The 19,194-nt window shown below is 54.7% G+C and overlaps 1 protein-coding gene across 4 annotated transcripts in view; it reads right to left on the bottom strand.

Annotated features, from left to right (window-relative positions):
- The window catches only part of CUEDC1 (CUE domain containing 1), a 79,741-nt gene that overhangs the window by 2,607 nt on the left and 57,940 nt on the right, over window positions 1-19,194 (bottom strand). For 3 of the 4 annotated variants that reach the window (XM_057716396.1, XM_057716398.1, XM_057716399.1), the window contains 9 exons: window positions 12,574-12,701; window positions 7,872-7,998; window positions 7,015-7,213; window positions 5,630-5,713; window positions 3,824-3,895; window positions 2,882-2,975; window positions 2,063-2,121; window positions 1,285-1,440; window positions 1,130-1,200 (listed from right to left, as the gene is read on the bottom strand). In XM_057716396.1, coding sequence (XP_057572379.1) covers window positions 1,133-1,200; window positions 1,285-1,440; window positions 2,063-2,121; window positions 2,882-2,975; window positions 3,824-3,895; window positions 5,630-5,713; window positions 7,015-7,213; window positions 7,872-7,998; window positions 12,574-12,701 — 987 coding nt within the window. In that variant the 3' untranslated portion in view covers window positions 1,130-1,132. The remainder of the gene's footprint in view (window positions 1-1,129; window positions 1,201-1,284; window positions 1,441-2,062; window positions 2,122-2,881; window positions 2,976-3,823; window positions 3,896-5,629; window positions 5,714-7,014; window positions 7,214-7,871; window positions 7,999-12,573; window positions 12,702-19,194) is intronic. The other variant, XM_057716400.1, reaches the window with a different exon arrangement.

Genomic DNA, 19,194 nt, shown 5'->3' with positions numbered 1-19,194 from the left:
TTCTGCAAATTGGGTGCTGATGGAAAACACTGAGGTCTCTTGATTTTTAAGATGGGGAGGAAGAGGATGTAGACTTGAGGAAGGAGCGGGAAAGGGAAAAGCTGGAAGACTCAGGAGAGAAATAAATGATGAGCAAGCTCCTGAAAGGGGTGGCTTTGGGCTGGCACGTTTCCCCTGGGGACCAGTGGGAAGAAGGTGGCAGCGACACTGTGTAGGAGGGGGGTCCTTCCCCTGTCTGGCTTTATTTCAGCATTCCGGATACATGGGAAGTGTGGGTGCAGCAACGTGGGTGAGGAGAGCCTCAGAAGGGCCTGGTGGAGGGCGGTGAGTCAAACAGAGGTGACATGGAGGCCAGCCGCCCAGGCTGAGGGGAGAGGGCACCTGTACTGTTCCTGGCTCTGTCCTCCGCACCCTGGTTTCTCCCCTCCGCTACAGCTACCCTGAGGGTAGCAAGTATTTCTCCATGGCCTGAAACAGGGCCATACCTGCCACACCGTGAGCTCGAGAAAGCCCTGTAAGTGGCTGATCACTGGAACCAGGACAGTGGTAGGGGCACAGGGTGGGCAGGCAGCTTCCTGATGGGAGAGGGGCTGGAAGAGGGACAGTTCCATGGAGCCCTGGAGGAGGTGTTAATATTACCTATCTCTTCCCCAGGGATGCACCAAGAAAAGAAGAGGAAAAGCAGCCTGGAGGCCCAGGCCTCCAGCCAGAAACAGAGCTGCCTTGAGAGGGGCCGTTCCCTTGTCTTCTCGCCCACCAAACCCCAAGCAGGCGACAGGAGAGTCCCTGTGTGGACATGGCCGGGGTGAGGCCATCTCAGTTTTTCTTAAATTGTTCTCAGTGTGCTGTGTGCATCCTGGCCTCTCTTCTCAACCGTACTATAAATTACTCAAGGTCAAAGCTGATTTTTCTTTTCCTGCTCCTAGCATCTGCCACAGGCAGGTGTGATTATCTTTTGTCAAATGAATAAATAATGCAAAACACTAGCTCCCACGCAGAAGCCCACGTCCCCTGCCACAACAACGAGGGGAGAAAACGCGGACCTGCACCATCTAGTTGCCTGAGCCTGGTGCCCCTGGATCACAGGGCAGACAGCTGGGGGTGGGGCAGGTGCGCCTCCAGGCCTTACCTCTTACTGTCCTTCCCTGAGTGCTTCCTCCACCTTGGGCACCTCCTGTCGCCTTCCCCGGAAGTCTTCGTCTGAAAAGCAGAAGAAAGTACCTCACCCTCTACCCTGCGGGGCTTCACTCAGGCACGTCCCCCAGGCTGGGCAAGACAGCTGACCAACTCTCTCCACTCTTGTTTGCTGGGACACACGCCGATCCCCGGGGGTCTGGTGAGAGGCAGCAGGGCACAGTGCAGGGTTCGGACTCCTGGGTGCTGCTCTGTCTCTATCGATGAGCTCTGAGACCTTGGACAAGTTCTTCCCTGTTTCCTCATCTATCAAATGAGATGGGGACGTTGGACTGTCCAGAGGACCTCCAGGGCCCTTCTAGCCCTTGTTTCTGGATGTCCCCTGACCATCAGAGGGCTCCTCTGCTCTGAGGCATGAGGATCGGGGCTCAGCTGTGAGCCTGGGAAGGTCTGAGGCAGTGTCTTCTGGCCCCCATGCCTTCGGGAGGGACTGAATGAACACTGAAAGGCCTCTGGGCCCCAGAGACGAAAACGGCCCAGTGCTAGGTTCTCAAGGGGAGGCCCCTCCCTGTGGGTGGGTCTGTCTGTCCCCTCACACCCCAGAGAATATTCCCCAGAAAGCAGCACCCGGCACTTTGTGCTCCAGATAAAGATCTAAGTGGAGATCTTGACCCAGAGCACACCCCCTCCACCAGGGAAAAGGGGCCGGTCCCCCTCGCAGGAGTGGAAGGAAGGGAGAGGCAATACGGACCAAGTGAGGGGACCTATTTCCTTGGGTCATCTGCTCACCAACCCTGATGTGTCCCCCAGGTTGGCTGTCCCCTCCCTGGCAGGTGGGGTTCACCTGTGAAACACCCAGGCCCCCCTCTTAGAGGACCACCCGTCACAGGCAACTCAGAGCCCCAGCTTCCTTGCCCTCCCGCCTCACCACAAGCGTGGCCCTCCACGTCATCCAGGAGGTTGGCCGTTGACGCCGCAGCCCCCAGCCTGCCGGGCCATTCAGGAAAACTGTCCCAGGGATGGCTGGGCACGGCCGCAGTGCTCCCGGTTCTCCCCTTCCCTGGCCCTGGCCTCCTACCCCCTGCCCCAAGCCCAGGAGGCCTCCCCCACACCAGCCTTATCCCCCCAAACTCCCCAATACCTCCTGCAGGCTCCTTTTCTTGGGGTCAGCCGAGCAGCCAGGCTCTGACTCTCTCACCTAGCTCCCATCTCTGGGGACAGAGAAGGAACTTTCTCCCTGTTCTCCTTTGGCTGCTCAGCTTCTAACATCCTGGGCCCTGTCTAACAAGCATGGATAGGAATCTGGGTAAAATTGTGGAAAACCGTATTTTTACTGGAGGAACTAAGCGTGAGAAGCCAGGGCCAACACGCGTGAAATGAGGAGGTGGAAACATCTGTGGATCAATCCAACTTAAGAAGTTAGGGAAAGGTTTGCTGATTTCAGTGGAGGAACCAAGTTTTCTCCCAAGAGGCAGACGACGCCAGACAAAAAGCTAAAACGTAGTGGACAACTTCAGAGCCTACAGTGGGCCTGCACTGGCCTGCTCCCATGCCTGGCGGTACGGGTCAAGATGGGCGCCAAGAGACAGGGCGGAGGCAGGCTGGCAGCAGGGCCCATGGCGCAGAGGGGAGGGTCACGGGGCCCAGCCCCACTCCTGGGGGGGGTGCAGCCTCAGGGAGGCCAGCCTGGGCTTCCGGCGCCCTCAGCGTCCACCGCCGCCACCCAGTGCCAGGCTGGAAAGGATACGACTGATGCTTCAACAAGTGTTTCCTCTTGGACTTCCTCATCTTGGTCTTCTCCGAGAAGGCCCTGGCCAGTTCGAACAGCTTCCTCCGGGTGGCTGGGGGCAGAGAGACCTGTGAGCCGGCAGCCACAGCAGCAGGTAGCCGCCCCCCAGGACTGGGGCAGGTGGGCAGGCTGGTGGGGGAGGGGAAGAGGTGACAGCAGTCGCAGACGGGATCAGGCTGGTGCCCGGGCCGAGTGAGGCTGCCATCTCGGGTCGGCCTGCGGGGGCAGCAGCACAGGCCGCTGAGAGCCCAGCCAGGGACCGCAGCCAGCAGCCGAGATCTGGGTATTCCTTCTTCCCCAGCTGTGACAGACAGCTACGCATCTTGGCTTTCCTTCCTGCCACCTCCCCGTCTCCCCTCTGCACCTCCAGGGCTGGTTCTGGGATTTCCATGACTAATCTGAGATTTTCCCTGAAATGGAGCCTGAAAGGATGGCAGCCTCATTCACGCACGGCTGTGCGTCTGCAGGGAGGGGCGGGGGATGGGAAGGCGAGACCCGGCTGGCAGGACTTTGCGGGAAGGGGCCACTGACCCGGCAGCCCTCCCACCCACAGAAAGTGGACTGAGCTCGGACCTCCCCACTCAGTCCCACCCAGTCGAGCCCCCTCAAGCCGCAGAGAATGTGAACTCTACAATGGGGTGGGGTGGGAGGGTACGTCCAGTATATTATTATTTTTCTGCAGACAGCTGGCTCAAGAGGATTTAAAACTTAATTTGTATCCAGACTCAGCTGCACAGGGAAGTGAGGCAGGAAAGCTGAGGGAGCCAGCCCGTGATTAAAATGTCACTTCGGTTCACCAGGAGTCCGCTGCGCTACAATTCCAGGTGGCGCCCTCCCTCCCTCCCGGGAGGTCACAGGCCCGTCTTAGAAGAGCTGGGGAGGGGCGTGGGCTGGACTCACACTTTCCCATGTGTTTCAGCTTGTCCCTGAATAAGGCATCTTCAGACACAGCGGGGCTGGCGTCGCTGGTTCCTGGAAGGGGGAAGACACCTCTGAGGGCCAGCGGCTGCCCGAGGCCCAGGGTGGGGGCCGGGCTGTCCCCACAGGACGGGGGCTCAGCCCCACCCTTCCACTTGAGGAAAGGAGCAAAGAGCAGGCGTCTTCCCTAACCAGGAGGGAGCTTAAAGCAAGGAGGACACGGGGGTTCAAGGAGCGTTTCTTTCCCCGCCCAAGCCTCACGTTCCCCTTTTCTGCTCTGTGCGCGGAGGGCCGGCTCCCCGCGGGCTCCCAACCCTCCGCCCCTCTGACCACCCGCGTTCCAGGAAGGCCCTTTGGTAGCTTGAAATCAGCCGTGATGGGAGTGTTTACACCATGGAAGCTACCAGATGCTAAGCACTGGCGCTTCCCCTGCACCCCGACAGGCTGTTAAACATTCACCAGCACGTGGTCAGCCCGCCTGACGCATGAGAATTCAGGCGGCAACAGGAGGTGGCTGGGGCACTGAGTAGGCACCCACTGTGGGGACTCCCTTCTCCTTCCTACCAGGGCCTGCCTCTCCCTGACTCCTCCAGACACAGAGTTTCGGACTGGTTAGACCACGAGTAGGAACGAGCACGCGGCTGGTCCCAAAGTCAGAGCCCAGCCGGCCACCCAGCGTCTCCCCGCCCGCTCAGCACCCACTTGGGTCCCTCGCTGCCCTTCTAAGGGCCCCATGCTAATCCCGAGTCACCTTGCCTGCTAAGTCCCTGTGAGTCATTCTGATCCATCTCAGCGGTCCCAGTGTCCACGGTTAATTCGGGATCAAGGACAAGAGGCTGCCGTTAAAGCCCCAGAGACACATCTGGTGGGGCCTAAGCTCCCAGCCTGTGGCTTATGAATCAGGTCCACAGGGTTCTCTCTCTTCAGGCTGGGACCGGCCAAGCTCCCCATCCTTCTGCTCCCCTCCCCCACTCTACCACACGATGTAAGATCTGTTTCGGGCAAAAGCTGCAGATTCTTTCTCGGAGGCGGGCAGCCTGTGTGTGTGTGGCGGGCACTGGCGGACCAGGGGCCACGACGCACACGCACAAGCAGAGCCCAGAGATCAAGTGTGGAGCCGGGGCCTTCGGGTGTCCCCAGCTCCAGCTCGACCCCCGTGCATGCAGCCCAGCAGCCTGCTGTCCACCCCTGGCCCTCCTGCAGCCACGCAGGCGACTCTTGCTTCTCACCACCTTGTCCATGAAGCCTCTAATTCTCTTCCTCCAACACTAGGGCAGGGCCTGGCCCGTGGCAGATACTCCCCAGCTACTGAATGAATGAATCAACGGGTGAACTCTTCCCAGGTTGATCCTGCCCTTCCCCCCTTACATGTTTTTGCCATAATTAGCAGGTGTGTCCTCAGCTTTGCTGGTTCGTCCTATGTGTTTCTGGGATGCATCTCCCGTAAGCGCCCCCAGGGGCAGTGACCCAGTCTCTGAGTCCCTCCACACCCCACCCTCAACACCCTCTGGGACACCACATGGTGTGGTGTGTCCCCTGCTTGCCCCTGCTCCAGGCACCTCTAAGGAGTTCAGCCAGCCTGTGGGCGGATCCTGGGTGTGGCTCCAGCTGCTGGGTTGGTAAGAACCCAGGCCGCTGAGTGCAGGGGCCATCTCGCTTCTCGGTGAGGATGCTGGAGGGGCAGAACCCTCCCCTCCACCCGCTATCCCCAAACTCTAAATATGCAAAGCACAGCTGGGTGTCAGCCCCTACACCCTCCAGGCCTCTCTCTCAGGAAGGCAAGGTTACCTGGGACGGGAGAAGGAAAGTCAAATTCATTTCCCAAGGCCCCGCTGCTGGATGTAGATTTCTGGGACTCGTATTTCAGTCGATCTGGAAAAGGACCACATTCTGGTCAGGGAAGTCAGCTCCCACCCAGGGGCGGCCTGCACTGAGATACAGGAGGTTGTTGGAGGCCAAACCCCCAGCATCCCACACATGCACCCACGAAATATGTACACAGACGACACCTATGGGCTCTCAAAGGACCAGAACTCTCAAAGATATCGAACCCACTGCCCTGACAACCACCTGGAGTGTTAGAATGTCAAAATTAGAAGGACACTGAGATATCAGATAGTCCAGCCCTTCATTTAAAAGCAAAGGTCCCAGGACTTCCTAGAAGGTGGCGCAGTGGTTAAGAATCTGCCTGCCAATGCAGGGGACGCCGGTTCGAGCCCTGGTCCAGGAAAATCCCACGTGCCGCGGAGCAACTAAGCCCGTGTGCCACAACTACTGAGCCTGTGTTCTAGAGCCCGTGAGCCACAACTATTGAGCCCGTGTGCTACAACTACTGAAGCCCACATGCCTAGAGTCCATGCTCTGCAACAAGAGAAGCCACGGCACTGAGAAGCCCGCGCACCACAATGAAGAGTAGCCCCTGCTTGCTGCAACTAGAGAAAGCCCATGTGCAGCAACGAAGACCCAGCACAGCCAATAAATAAATAAATAAATTTATATTAAAAAAATAAAAACAAATATAAGGAAAGGCCCCGAGACCCCCAGCACCTTTGCTGCAGAGCTGGGACCAGCCTTGGACCTCCTCTGTCTCAGGCCAGACTTTTCCCTGCACACCGTGCTTCCTCCCTCAAAGCATGCTGTCAGACACAGACACACACACACACACAGACACACACACACACACACACAACCTCTCCCACAGCCCCCTCACTGTACCCCACCCCAAACACTCCCACCCTGAAGGGGGAAGGCAGCCAGGGTGGGAGAAATAGGGTCCTTGGCCCAGGGACAACTCAAACCCCCAAAAGACTCAAGAGCCCCTGCTCTGACATCCTCTGCTCAGGGAGGCACCCAGTCTGGCACCCACAGACCCAATCACTCTATCCCTGGAGCCCCAGACACACTGTGCTGAAGCCACTGCCTGGCACAGAGTAGATGTGCCGGGGTGGGGGAGGGGCAAAAAAGGGCACCGCTAAGAGGGCACCCCTCTCTCCTTCTGTGCCCCAGGTGGGGTGGTGAAAGGGGTGGCTAGTGACTCAGGTCCCTTTTGGCAGAATTCTGGGGCTCCCACCAGAATAACTCAGCCGCACAGAGGCCACCCTGCCCTCCAGCTCAGTGCCTCTCCTGAGCCCCAAGGCTAAAGCCAACATCACTCCCCCGCCCCCAGGCACCACCTCTTTCCAGGGCAAGGAGGAAGTCGCGGTTGCGCTGCAGCTCCTTCATGAACTCCTCATTCTGCAGGAAGAGCGCAATCCTCTCGTCCTCCAGGTACTGCTTCCAGCGGCTCTCCTGGTCCCGGGGCCCGGGCCCGGGCCCGGCCGTGGCGGGCAGGCCTCCCTCTACACTCGCAGGCTTGGAGCCCCCGGAGTTAGCCTGAGGAGGGGAGCGAGCACGTGGACGCCTACTCACAAGGGTGCGTGCTGCACAAACATCCACACACTCTTCCCAGGATGCTGTGGCTGCATCCCACCGCCGGCACCTCCTACCCAACTTCACAGGCCAGTGCCCTCTCCACTGAGGAAGCAGCGAGGGCTGAAAAGTTACCTTCCTCCCCATCACACGCACCCCTTGCACCCTCCCTTTCCTCCATCAAAACCTGAATAGTCCTGAAGAGTGATCTGCCAACGGCTCAGGGTCCCCAAACTCAAAGCTCTCCCTGCACCAGCTGTCTCAGAGGAGAACTCTCGCAAGGGCCAGCCGCTGCGGAGAGGCTCCCTGGACCTTTCCCGAGAGATGGAAGGAAGGGGCTCTGGTCCTCTGCTGTTGACCACGCCCGCCCACCTCCCTCCATCCTAGGGTGATAGCCGCAGCCAGAGGGCATCCTCAGGGCTGTCCCCTTCCTGGGTGGAAGAGGAAACCTCAAGGCCCAGACAGGAAATGAGGCTTTTGGTTCGCGATCTTTCCCTACACATGCAGGGCAGCAGAAATAGCTCAGCCTGGCCTCCAACAGGAGGGAGTGACACTGGCTAGTATGAACAGGGGGGGCCAGCAGAGCCGCTGCACAGGCCAGGGGCCGGGGGTCCCCCATTACCTGTATGCGGTCCAGCTGCTGGGGCAGGATGCGGAGAAAGTCTTCGGGAAGGTTGCCTAGCAGTGGGGGGTTCCAGTTCCGATAGCGCCTCTGGCTGGCAGGGGGCGCGGAGCTCAGCACGTTGATGCTGGAGGGTGAGAGGTGACACGCGGAGGGAAAAGTCAGGCCCAAACACAGGTGTCTCAGCCCTTCTCACCGGGACCCTGCCCCGATGGGCACTCCCGCTCCAAAGCCTCCCGTCGTGGCCTCCACCGCCTCCGGCACAAAGGCGCAGCCCTCCAGCTCCCCTTCTCAACCAGGCCTCGGCTGACCCCCAGCCTCTGGGCCCGGGCTCCTGCTGTACCGGATGTTCACTGCCTCCAGCCGCTCAGTGCCTTCCAGGTCTCTGGGCCTGGAGAGTTCTGAGTTCCTGGCGCTCGTGTGGGGCAGCGTGGATTTAGACCTGGATGCGCGGGTCTGGCCCTCATGCTTCTGTCCCCAGCACCTAGCACGACGCGAGCTCCTGGCTGCTGGGGGACAGGTATGCTCTGAGTGAACAGACACAGAGCTGCCAGCAGCCCAGCCCAGCCCGGTGGTTTGCTGGGGTCGAGGGACACGGAGCCCTGGGGGGTAAGCGGATCCAGGCTCCAGTTCCGGGGCAGCTGCAAGCCAGCCAGGTGGTCCTGGGTGAGACCCCTCTCCTCTGGGGCTCAGGTTCCTCATCCGCAAACTGCTGCCTCCCTTCCCAGGCGCGTGGGACCCCTCGTGCAGCTGTCTTAAACAACGTGCTGAAAAGGCACGTGGAGATGTGGGATTGGAAGGGTCCTTGTTCCAAGTGGCGCACGGGAGCTGCTCTCCTGGGCCAGGGCAGAGGCCAACACCGAGGCGGGGAGGAGGGGAAGGAGGCCGAGGCACGCGCCCTCCCTGACCCCCAGCCTCCCGCCCTGCCATCCTGGCGTGAGGGCGGCCTGGGGCCCAGCCAGGAGCTCCCCACAGCTCCCCCGGCAGCCTGCGGCGTGGCAACCGCAGGACACGTGTTCTGCTGAATCAGGGAAATGACACACAGAGGAGGCAGCCGAGGGCCGGGGCCGGTGGGGCCGCTCTCTCTGGGGCCTGGCTTTGATTTGGTCTCCAGCGCCAGGAATCCCGCCCGCCCCCTCACTGGAGGGGAGCTTTTCCGGGCTGCCACTGACTATGGAAACAACTTCCTTTCCTTTTCTATTTTGGGCGGGTGGCCTGGCGGTGAGGGGGAAGGGTGGGGGTGGCAGCAGACAGGATACCAAACTGCTAAGTGCGTGGTGGGAGCCAGGGAACCCCGGGCCCCTCTCGCTGTACAGATGCGGGAACGGTCCAGAGAAGAGCCTGCATCACAGCCGATTCCTGGGCACGTCTCCTCCGTCACGCCTCGCCTCCTGTCACTGCTGGCGGCTTCATTTTTCTCCAAGGGCCAGAGCGTCAGGGCAGTGGATGCCCCATCCCCCAGGGACTCAGGGACTCAGAGGACCTCCTTTGATCGACCCTGGCACCCTTCCTCCGGCTTCAGGGTCTTCATCTGGGACGTGCGTGCCCACCCCAATTCAGCCACACCCAGAGCCGCCCAGGAAAGCTGTGGAGTGAGATCCCCAGAGGTGCAGTTGGACCCCTCTAGCCATTCGTTACTGAGAACCCGGGGGGGGGGGGGGGGGGGCGGGGGGCGGGGAGCAAGGAGCGGGAGGCTGAGTGGCCCGTGCTGCTGCGCCCGCGGTCCTGGGCGAGGAGCAGGCCCAGCCCCTTGCCCTGGCACCGGCTGAGATGAGGTCAGCCCACAGCTGCGAGAGCCAGAGCCAGGGGGCCCTGAGCACAGGAGGCCCAGGCAACTCCACTGTGGTCAGAAAGGAATGTCAGAAATGAGCTGAGAGGCAAATAAAAAACTTCCAAGGCTGTAATTTCAACGACAGAACAGCAGGTGGCCTGTGAGGAGGGGTGCCTCTGGGCTTCAGAGCCCATCTTTCATTCAGGAAAGGACAGGCTGGCGGAGGGGAAGGAGAGAGAAGGCTGGGGAGGCACTCCTGGCCCAGAGCTCTGTCTCTGGACCCCTGAACTAGAACTTCATTCCCCATCAGACCCCCAGGCTTGCCCAGGGAATATCAGCGCCCAGAAGGATTTCAGCATAAGCCTTCCAGGCAAGATTTTGGTTAAGACCAGACACTGAGGCCCAGGTGGGGTCAGGCCTGTCCTGGGACACACAGGACAACACAGGATCCTCCTGGTACAGCCTGGGCCCGGGGACCCTGGCATTCCAGGCGTGCTCCTTTGGGATTGCCCCGCCTCTCTGTGCCCCAGCAGGGCCAGCTCCCACACCCTGCTGCATCTTTGGTCTCAAAGGCACCCCAGTGACTGCAGGTGGCAGAAGGCAGCCAGGCCATACCTGCCCCCAAACCCCCACTCAAATCTGATTGCCCCTGGCAGCCAGAGGGAGATTCTTAAAACACTAACCTGGGGACTCCCTAGGTGGCACAGTGGCTAAGAGTCTGCCTGCTAATGCAGGGGACACAGGTTTGAGCCCTGGTCCGGGAAGATCCCACATGCTGTGGAGCAACTAAGTCTATGCACCACAACTACTGAGCCTGTGCTCTAGAGCCCTCAAGCCACAACTACTAAGCCCATGTGCTGCAACTACTGAAGCCTGCATGCCTAGAGCCCGTGCTCTGCAACAAGAGAAGCCACCACACTGAGAAGCCTGCACACCACAATGAAGAGTAGCCCCCGCTCACCACAACTAGAGAAAGCCTACGTGCAGCAACAAAGACCCAACGCAGCGAAAGAAAGAAAGAAAGAAAGAAAGAAAGAAAGAAAGAAAGAAAGAAAGAAAGAAAGAAAGAGAGAAAAAGAAAGAACCAGAAGTTAGGCAGCTAAACGAGGGGGAGGTCGGGAGAACACTGCCTCTATCTGACTCCACAGCTAAGTTCTCTTCCCTGTATCCACCCCAACTCAGCAAAGCCTACATTTCCGGGTCAGGCCTCTGAACCTCAGGCAAGGCCAGCAACTTGTCCAAAGTCCCAGGGTGTGAGCAAGACCTCCTGAGGCTTCGTCTAGTGCTGAGGTCACTTTGCCCCCAACTGGGGCTCCCATCACTGGGCTACACTACCCCTGCCCTATTTTAGCCCATCATACCCAGAGGAGGGGAGGGAGGGTGTGGCTAGGATATCTATGCCAGGTTTATAAGGGGATTCTGTCTCTCATGGGCTCCACTTTCCCTTCTGAAAAACAGGTAGAACTACTCTGCCTAATAGAAACTGAACTTTTTGCAAAAGCATCTTGGGATATTGAAAAAAAATGTCAAAGGAAAATCATTTAGCCCTGGGCATCACGACCCATCCTGGGCTGCAAGTCCTGCCAAAACCTCACCCAGACCTATCTGCTTACCCCCGCCTTGTCCCCGTACAGCCTCCTGGTATCACTTGTGGTGAAGGACCTCAGCTCTGCTCCTGTCCCTGACTCCAAACAATGCTTCCTCCTCCCCCCATAACTTTCTAGGCCTCTATCAGCTTCAGTCAACGGAGGTTTTTCTCATTAGGGGGATGACAGGATACAGCAGGGAAGTACGTTTGTTGGCTTTGGAGTCAGAATGACCTGGGTTCAAATCCCAGCTCTGTCGTCTTAGGGAAATTATGAAACCTTTCTGAGGCTTAGTTTCCTCATCTGTAAAATGGGGATGACAGCAGTGCCTACCTCACAAGTTTTTAGATGGTTTGAATGCGATGGTGTAGGTAAAGAACCGTGTCAGTTTCAGGCATTTGAAGGGCACTAAGTAAATGGTAGCTGTTATTATTATCTATACCTGTATGATCACAGAGTCCACTGTGATCCACTACCCCTGTCTGGGACTCCCAAGATCCCCAGAAGGGAAGATCCACTGGAACAAGTCCCCTGTCCCATCTTGTGCTCTCCCCCCACCCCCATCCCATGCCTGAGTCATTCTCAGGACCAGCAGCCCTAGGACAAAGAGGCACCTGGGCTCCGAGAGCCCACCTCAAACACAGAGCCCAGAAAAACAAGCACTTCAGAGACCCAGGGGACCTGGCTGGCAACCAGCTTCATTTTAAACTTCCAAATTACAGAGTCCCTGATCTGGAAGACGTCTCCAGGGACCTAACAGTCTACTCTTCTGCTTCCAATTATCGAATTACCCCAGAAAAAGAGACTTACTTGCTCCCATTGCTTAAAAATCCCCACAACAATCCTAGAACAGGGATAGCAAATAGATATCCATTCCATCCGCTACTGACGACTGCCTGCGAGTGCTGTTTTGAGAAGAATTCTGAGGTTCTGTCTCCACTTGGCAGGAAAGAGCACAGTGATCAGTTAGTAACGCCTGCCCGGGCTCAGGAGGGGAAGTGTCACTACCCATTCCGTGTGCTTGGTACCCTCACTCCGCACCTCCCTGACTGTAAACTCCCAGAAAGCAAAGGCTGAGTCTTGTTTAACTCTGTGTCCTGTCTGGTGCTCAGCATAGCACCTAGCCGAGAGTAGGAATTTAGCGGATGCCTGCTCTTGCAATCCTTGCAGTTTGAAGGTTCTCCTTGATATCTAGCTCAAATGCCTCTTGCTGCCATAGAAGCCTGTTCTTGGTGGAACAGTATACTGAGCGGTCCAGCCAAGTTTCCCGTTGTGTTTGTACTCAATCCCAACGCCTGATCCCCTTCCCCATTGGCTTGTGCTCTGACAGGAGATGGATTCTTACCGGGGAGGTGGAGTGGGGGGAGCCAGAGGGTAAGGCCTGTCAAACACATGCATGTGATAGGCTGGCGGGGAGTACACAGGCGGGGGCTCCTCGTCGGAGCTATCCGGTTCCAAGGTCCTTTCCAAAATCTGTATAAGAGACGACAAAGAAAGAAATATTAACATCCTTCCTTGAACTTAAATAACATTTAGATGAAATCAAGTGTGGGCGAGGATGTATAGTAAGGGAACTCTGCTGCTGCTGGTGGGAGTGTAAAGTGATACGACTGCTGTGAAAAACTGTTTGGCTTCCTGTACTAACACTCAGCACACGGGCTACCTCTGAGCCCACGATTCCAACACACACAGCAGACGGGAAAGCACATGTCCCTGGAGGAATGCTCAGAGCAGCAGGAGCCATCCAAGTAAGGCTCAAAACCAGGCAAAACAAATTCACAGGCAGTGCAGTTGGAGCAGTGTGACCTCTGGGGGTAGGGAAGGCTGGGAAGGGGCAGGAGGGGGATTCCAGGCTCTGTTGATGATTCTGGATCCGGGTGCTGATGAAACTTCCCTGAGCCGCACATGTGGGACTCCTGGACTCTTCTGTCCGTGTGTTACTGTTGATAAATAACTTTAACGTCATTCCTACTTTCTCTCAAAGTACTTCCACAATGATTATCTCACCTGAAGTTCAAACAACTTGGCAAAGTAGGCTATGGATCATAACCCCCATTTCACAGATGAGGAAACTGAGGCCCGGGCTGGCTGATCAACATGTCAAAAGCCACACACTGTTTCTAGAACTGAGTCTTTATTGATTTTTTTTTCTAACCTCTTTATTGGAATATAATTGCTTTACACTCTTGTACCAGTTTTTGAGGTACACTAAAGTGAATCAGCTGTATTTATACATATATCCCCATATCCTCTCCTTCCTGCAGCTCCCTCCCACCCTCCCTGTCCTGGCCCTCTAAGGCATCACCCATCATCGAGTTGATCTCCCTTTCTTATACAGCAACTTCCCACTAGCTATCTATTTTACAGTTGGTAGTGTATATTTGTCTACACTACTCTCTCATGTCGTCCCAGCTTCCCCTTTGGCCCCCCCCAACCCCGTGTCTTCCAGTCCATTCTCTGAATCCGCATCTTTATTCTTAACCTGTCACTGGGTTCATCAGTACTATTTTTTTAGATTCTATATATATGAGTTAGCAGACGGTATTTGTTTTTCTCTTCCTGGCTTACTTTGCTCTGTATGACAGTCTCTAGGTCTATCCACCTCATTACATATAGCTCAATTTCATTCCTTTTTATGGCTGAGTAATATTCTGTTGTATATATGTGCCACATCTTCTTTATCCATTCATCTGTTGATGGGCATTTAGGTTGCTTCCACGTCCTGGCTACTGTAAACAGTGCTGCAATGAACATTACGGTGCATGTTTCTTTCTGGATTATGGTTTTCTCTGGGTATATGCCCAGGAGTGGGATTACTGGATCATATGGTAGTTCCATTTTTAGTTTTTTAAGGAACCTCCAAACTGTTTTCCATAGTGGCTGTATCAACTTACATTCCCACCAACAGCGCAGGAGAGTTCCCTTTTCTCCACATCCTCTCCAACATTTGTGGTTTCCAGATTTTGTGATGATGGCCATTCTGATCGGTGTGCGGTGATACCTCATTGTGGCTTTGACTTGCATTTCACTAATGATTAGTGATGTTGAGCATCTTTTCATGTGTTTGTTGGCCATCTGCATGTCTTCTTTGGAGAAATGTCTATGTAGGTCTTGCGCCCATTTGTGGATTGGGTTATTTGCTTTTTTGGTATTAAGCTGCATGAGCTGCTTATATATTTTGGAGATTAATCCTTTGTCAGTGGCTTCGTTGGCAAGTATTTTCTCCCATTCTGAGGGTTGTCTTCTTGTCTTGTTTATGGTTTCTTTCACTGTGCAAAAGCTTTTAAGTTTCATTAGGTCCCATTTGTTTATTCTTGATTTTATTTCCATGATTCTAGGAGGTGGGTCCAAAAGTATCTTGCTTTGATGGATGTCCTAGAGTGTTCTGCCTATGTTTTCCTCTAGGAGTTTTATAGTGCGTGGCCTTATATTTAGATCTTCAATCCATTTTGAGTTTTTTTTGTGTGTATGGTGTTAGGAAGTGTTCTATTTTCATTCTTTTACATGTAGCTGTGCAATTTTCCCAGCTCCACTTATTGAAGAGACTGTCTTTTTTCCATTGTATAGTTTTGCCTCTTTTGTCAAAGATAATGTGCCCATATGTGTGTGGGTTTAGCTCTGAGTTCCCTATTCTGTTCCATTGATCTTCCTTTCTGTTTTTGTGCCAGTACCATACTGTCTTGATCACTGTGGCCTTGTAGTATCGTTTGAAGTCAGGAAGCCTAATTCTACCAACCCCATCTTTCCTTCTCAAGATTGCTTTGGCTATTCAGGGTCTTGTGCGTTTCCATACAAACCGTAAGATTTCTTGTTCTAGTTCTGTGAAAAATGCCACTGGTAATTGGATAGGGATTGCATTGAATCTGTAAATTGCTTTGGGTAGGATAGTCATTGTCACAATGTTGATTCTTCCAATCCAGGAACATGGTATGTCTCTCCATCTGTTTGTATCATCTTTGATTTCTTTCATCAGTCTTATAGTTTTCTGTATACAGGTCTTTTGCCTCCTTAGGCAGGTTTATTCCTAGGTATTTTACTCTTTTTGTTGCAATAGTAAATAGGAGAGTTTCCTTAATTTCTCTTTCTGCTCTTTCGTTGTTAGTGTATAGGAATGCAAGAGATTTCTGCACATTAATTTTGTATCCTGCTACTTTACTAAATTCTTCTATTAGTGCTAGCAGTTTTCTGGTAGAGTCTTTAGGGTTTTCTATGTATAATATCATGTCATCTGCAAAAAGTGACAATTTTACATCTTCTTTTCCAATTTGGATTCCTTTTATTTCATTTTCTTCTCTGATTGCTGTGGCTAAAACTTCCAAAACTAAGTTGAATAATAATGGTGAGAGTGGGCACCTTTGTCTTGTTCCTGTTCTTAGAATTCTTTCAGTTTTTCACCATTTAGAATGATGTTGGCTTTTGGTTTCTCACATATGGCTTTTATTATGTTAATTTCCTTCTATGCCCATTTTCTGGAGTTTTTATCATAAACGGATGTTGAATTTTCTTAAAAGCTTTTTCTGCGTCTATTGAGATGATCATATGGTTTTTATCCTTCAATTTGTTGATGTGATGGATCACATTGATTGATTTGCATATATTGAAGAATCCTTGCATTCCAGGGATAAACCCCACTTGATCATGGTGTATGATCTTTTTAATGTGCTGTTGGATTCTGTTAGCTAGTATTTTGTTGAGGATTTTTGCGTCTATATTCATCAGTGATATTGGTCTGTAATTTTCTTTTTTTGTGACATCTTTGCCTGGTGTTGGTATCAGGATGATGGTGGCCTCGTAGAATGAGTTTGGGAGTGTTCCTCCTTCTGCTATATTTTGGAAGAGTTTGAGAAGGATAGGTGTTAGCTCTTCTCTAAATGTTTGATAGAATTTGCCTGTGAATCCATCTGGCCCTGGGCTTTTGTTTGTTCGGAGATTTTTAATCACAGTCTTAACTTCCGTACTTGTGATTGGTCTGTAGAACTGAGTCTTTAACTTGGACATGGAAGGGACTCTATAGCAAGAGTCCCTCCTTCAGATGCAATGCCTGCACACCCAGGTTGGATTCTCAGGGCAGAGAGCAACAAAGGGAGGGCCCAGGCTCTTCCTCCTGGACGCTTCGCCTCACCCAGGAGCCAGAGAAAGCGGCAGGAGAGGCCAAAGGCTGGGCAAAGGCCAGGATTCCTGCCATATGGACTGACCTGAACCCTTCCACAGAGGAGTCTGGAGCAGGAGGAAGCCATCAACCTGGAGAGCCCGGATCACACAACCCCCACCCCCCTCCTCTCCTCCCTAGCTCTGTGCCCATCTCCTCCAAGACCAAAGAACATGGGAAGAGCTTGGAGGTTGTCAACTGGCCCAAAATTTGAACCCCAAGTGAGCTGGCAGAAATCACGGCTAAGATGCCTCTGCACATGTGTGCCTGAGCCCAGCCACCCCCAGGCACCCAGTCTCAAAGGGACACCATGGCGGGTGGGCAGGGGGGTGAGTGAGCACGCACATGTAGGCATACGCGTGCGCACATGTGCGCACACACACACTGCCACACTTTGGAAGGCAGCTATGCTCACCATTATACCACCAACACACACACTGCCCCGCTCTGTACACACACAGCCAGCCTGACCCAAGGAGGCCTCCTGCTCTGGAATGCACTAACGTTCTTTCCCTTGAGGCGGAAAGTATTTAAACAGATGCTTTTGCAGAAAAAGAAGAACATAGCTGCTTTTCGGGCCACCGCTCTCCTAACCCCAAATTTCCACGAGAAAAACAGAGAGAGAGAGAACACTGTAAACTCCAGTCCTGTTCACGGACACACAACGGCACAACCTCTGGTACCCGGCACACAACTGTCCTAAGGGAGAGGGTTCCAAGCCGGAGCCTGTAGGCCAAACCCCTTCCCCTCGGTGGCTGGCCTGGCGGGTCCACACGGAAGCTGGTCTGAGTGAAATGGGTGAGGAGGGCAGAGCTCGGTAGGAACTGTTCCCTGAAGGAAGCCGCTTGGGGTTCCTCTGACTGTGGCCTGTAGCAGTCACCCTTCAGGCTCAGAGAGACCAGGCCACCACAGCTGCACAGGGGGGCGTCCCCGCCTCTCAGCCACTCCTGCTCCTCAGCACAGCCTCCTGGGGCTGCAGGAACCAGACGTTCATCAGAGGCTCCTGGAGCAGAGTGAGGAAACGCCAAGGAGGCAGACAGCAGGCCAGGCACACTCGGGAAAGGCTGATCCCTACAGTCTCCGGGGAGAAGTAACCCCAGCCATGCTTCTGGCCTCCCTCAACCCCTCCCCCAAGCCCACCAGCCACAGTGAGGTTGTTCTGGCTCTGAAGGTGCTGAAGTTTTTGGTTCTGTGGCCTCCTGGCTTAACTCCGTGTGGGTGATGGATGCCTGCCAGGTGCTCTGGGGGCCAAGGTCTGGGCCATTTACCTGACAGGACATATTTCTCTGTGGCAAGGATACCCCTCGGGCAAGCCCACCATCCATCAGACCCCGGAGAGGGGGCTTTTTCCAGTCAGCAGTTATTGTCATCCCAGCTGCTACTCATAAATTTTCTGCAGCACTTTCTGCTGGCTCAGGAATGGCCTGCCGACAGGCCCAGAGCTCCAAAGATGGGGGGCTGGGGAAACAGCCAAGGAGGGGTGCTGAGACAGGGTTTAATCTGGAAAGCAAGATTTTTAGAAAAACAGAAGCACACACAGTGCAGGCGTATCTAGGGCATCAGGAAAGCTTTGCGGAGGGTCACAGGGCTGTGGCTGTCACGAACAAAGCAGGAAATATGATCCTACCTGCCAGAACAAATGAGACTGTGGAAGGGGTCAGTGTTTGCAGAGAACTTTCCTCCCAGCTCACACTTAAAGGATGTATCTGCAAACACACACACACACACCTTTTCACAAAGAAGATCTGTTTTTTCCAAAACTCCCTCCGTTGGCTAATCGAGGCAGAGCCAAAGAGTGCTCTCCCAGGGAAAGAGACTAAAGAAAGCTGTGCAAAAACAGCAGCAACATTTATTCATTCAACAAACATCCCCAAGTGCCTGCTATGTGCAGTGACTGTCCTGGGTGCTGCGGGTGACACAGGGATGAGCCACATGTCATTCCTCCCAGAGCTTCTCCTCCACCGGGAGAGAGAACTCCCAGGCGGCACCCCTGCAGGAGGAAGAGCAAGTGGGCTTTGCCTTGCAGGATGCCTCTGATTAATGGAGAATGGCCACCTGCAGGGCTGTGTTGGGGACTCTGAGGCCACATCTGCGTGTACGTTTCTCACTGTAAACGGGGGTAGTAACAACGCCACCTCACAAAGTTTATGAAGATTCGATGAGATGATACATCTAAAAGCATGTAGGACGATGCCTGGCCCAAGCTGGACTCAGTGAAGAGCAGCGCTGAATCCGATCTGCTGGGTCCTTCTGTCCTGACCATGGCTGCTGTCCCAGGTGCCCCTGCAGGCAGTGACCCTCTCACTGAAAGGCTCTGGGTGCCCCCTCTATACCCAGCACTGCAGGTCCTGCTGAGACTGGGGGCCCAGGGGGGTACTGACCTCTTGGAGGGACCAAGGAGGCCTGACCACACCCAGCAGATAGGCCTGGATGCAGGGTGGTGGTTCCTCCGCCTCCAGCCACCTCCCTGGAGAAAGGAAACAACTGCGAGGGTATCCCTCACACCTCGGTCAGAGCAACTGAACTCACAAGTCTGAACTCACCCCTCTTCCGTGGCTCCGCACACTCTAGAACACACGCCACTCTTTCTCAGCCACAAGGCCTCCTGCTCTCTGCTCACTCTAGGATCCTGACAGAAGGTCCTGCTGCCAGTTCCCTAACAACTCCTGCTCTATTTCACCTCTGAGCCTTTGCACAAGCTGTTCCCTCTGCACGCACACCTTTCCTGCACTCTTCACTCGTCCTCTGGGAAGCTTCCTTCCTCTCTGCTGCTTCCATTTCTCCCGTCCTAGCACTCACCCGTCTGGGCTGCCATGG

This window comes from Hippopotamus amphibius, chromosome 17 (assembly GCF_030028045.1).
Source record: "Hippopotamus amphibius kiboko isolate mHipAmp2 chromosome 17, mHipAmp2.hap2, whole genome shotgun sequence".
Lineage (NCBI taxonomy): Eukaryota > Metazoa > Chordata > Mammalia > Artiodactyla > Hippopotamidae > Hippopotamus > Hippopotamus amphibius.
The sequence above is the reverse complement of the archived record's forward strand: the minus strand, read 5'-3'. Positions and strand labels throughout refer to the sequence as shown.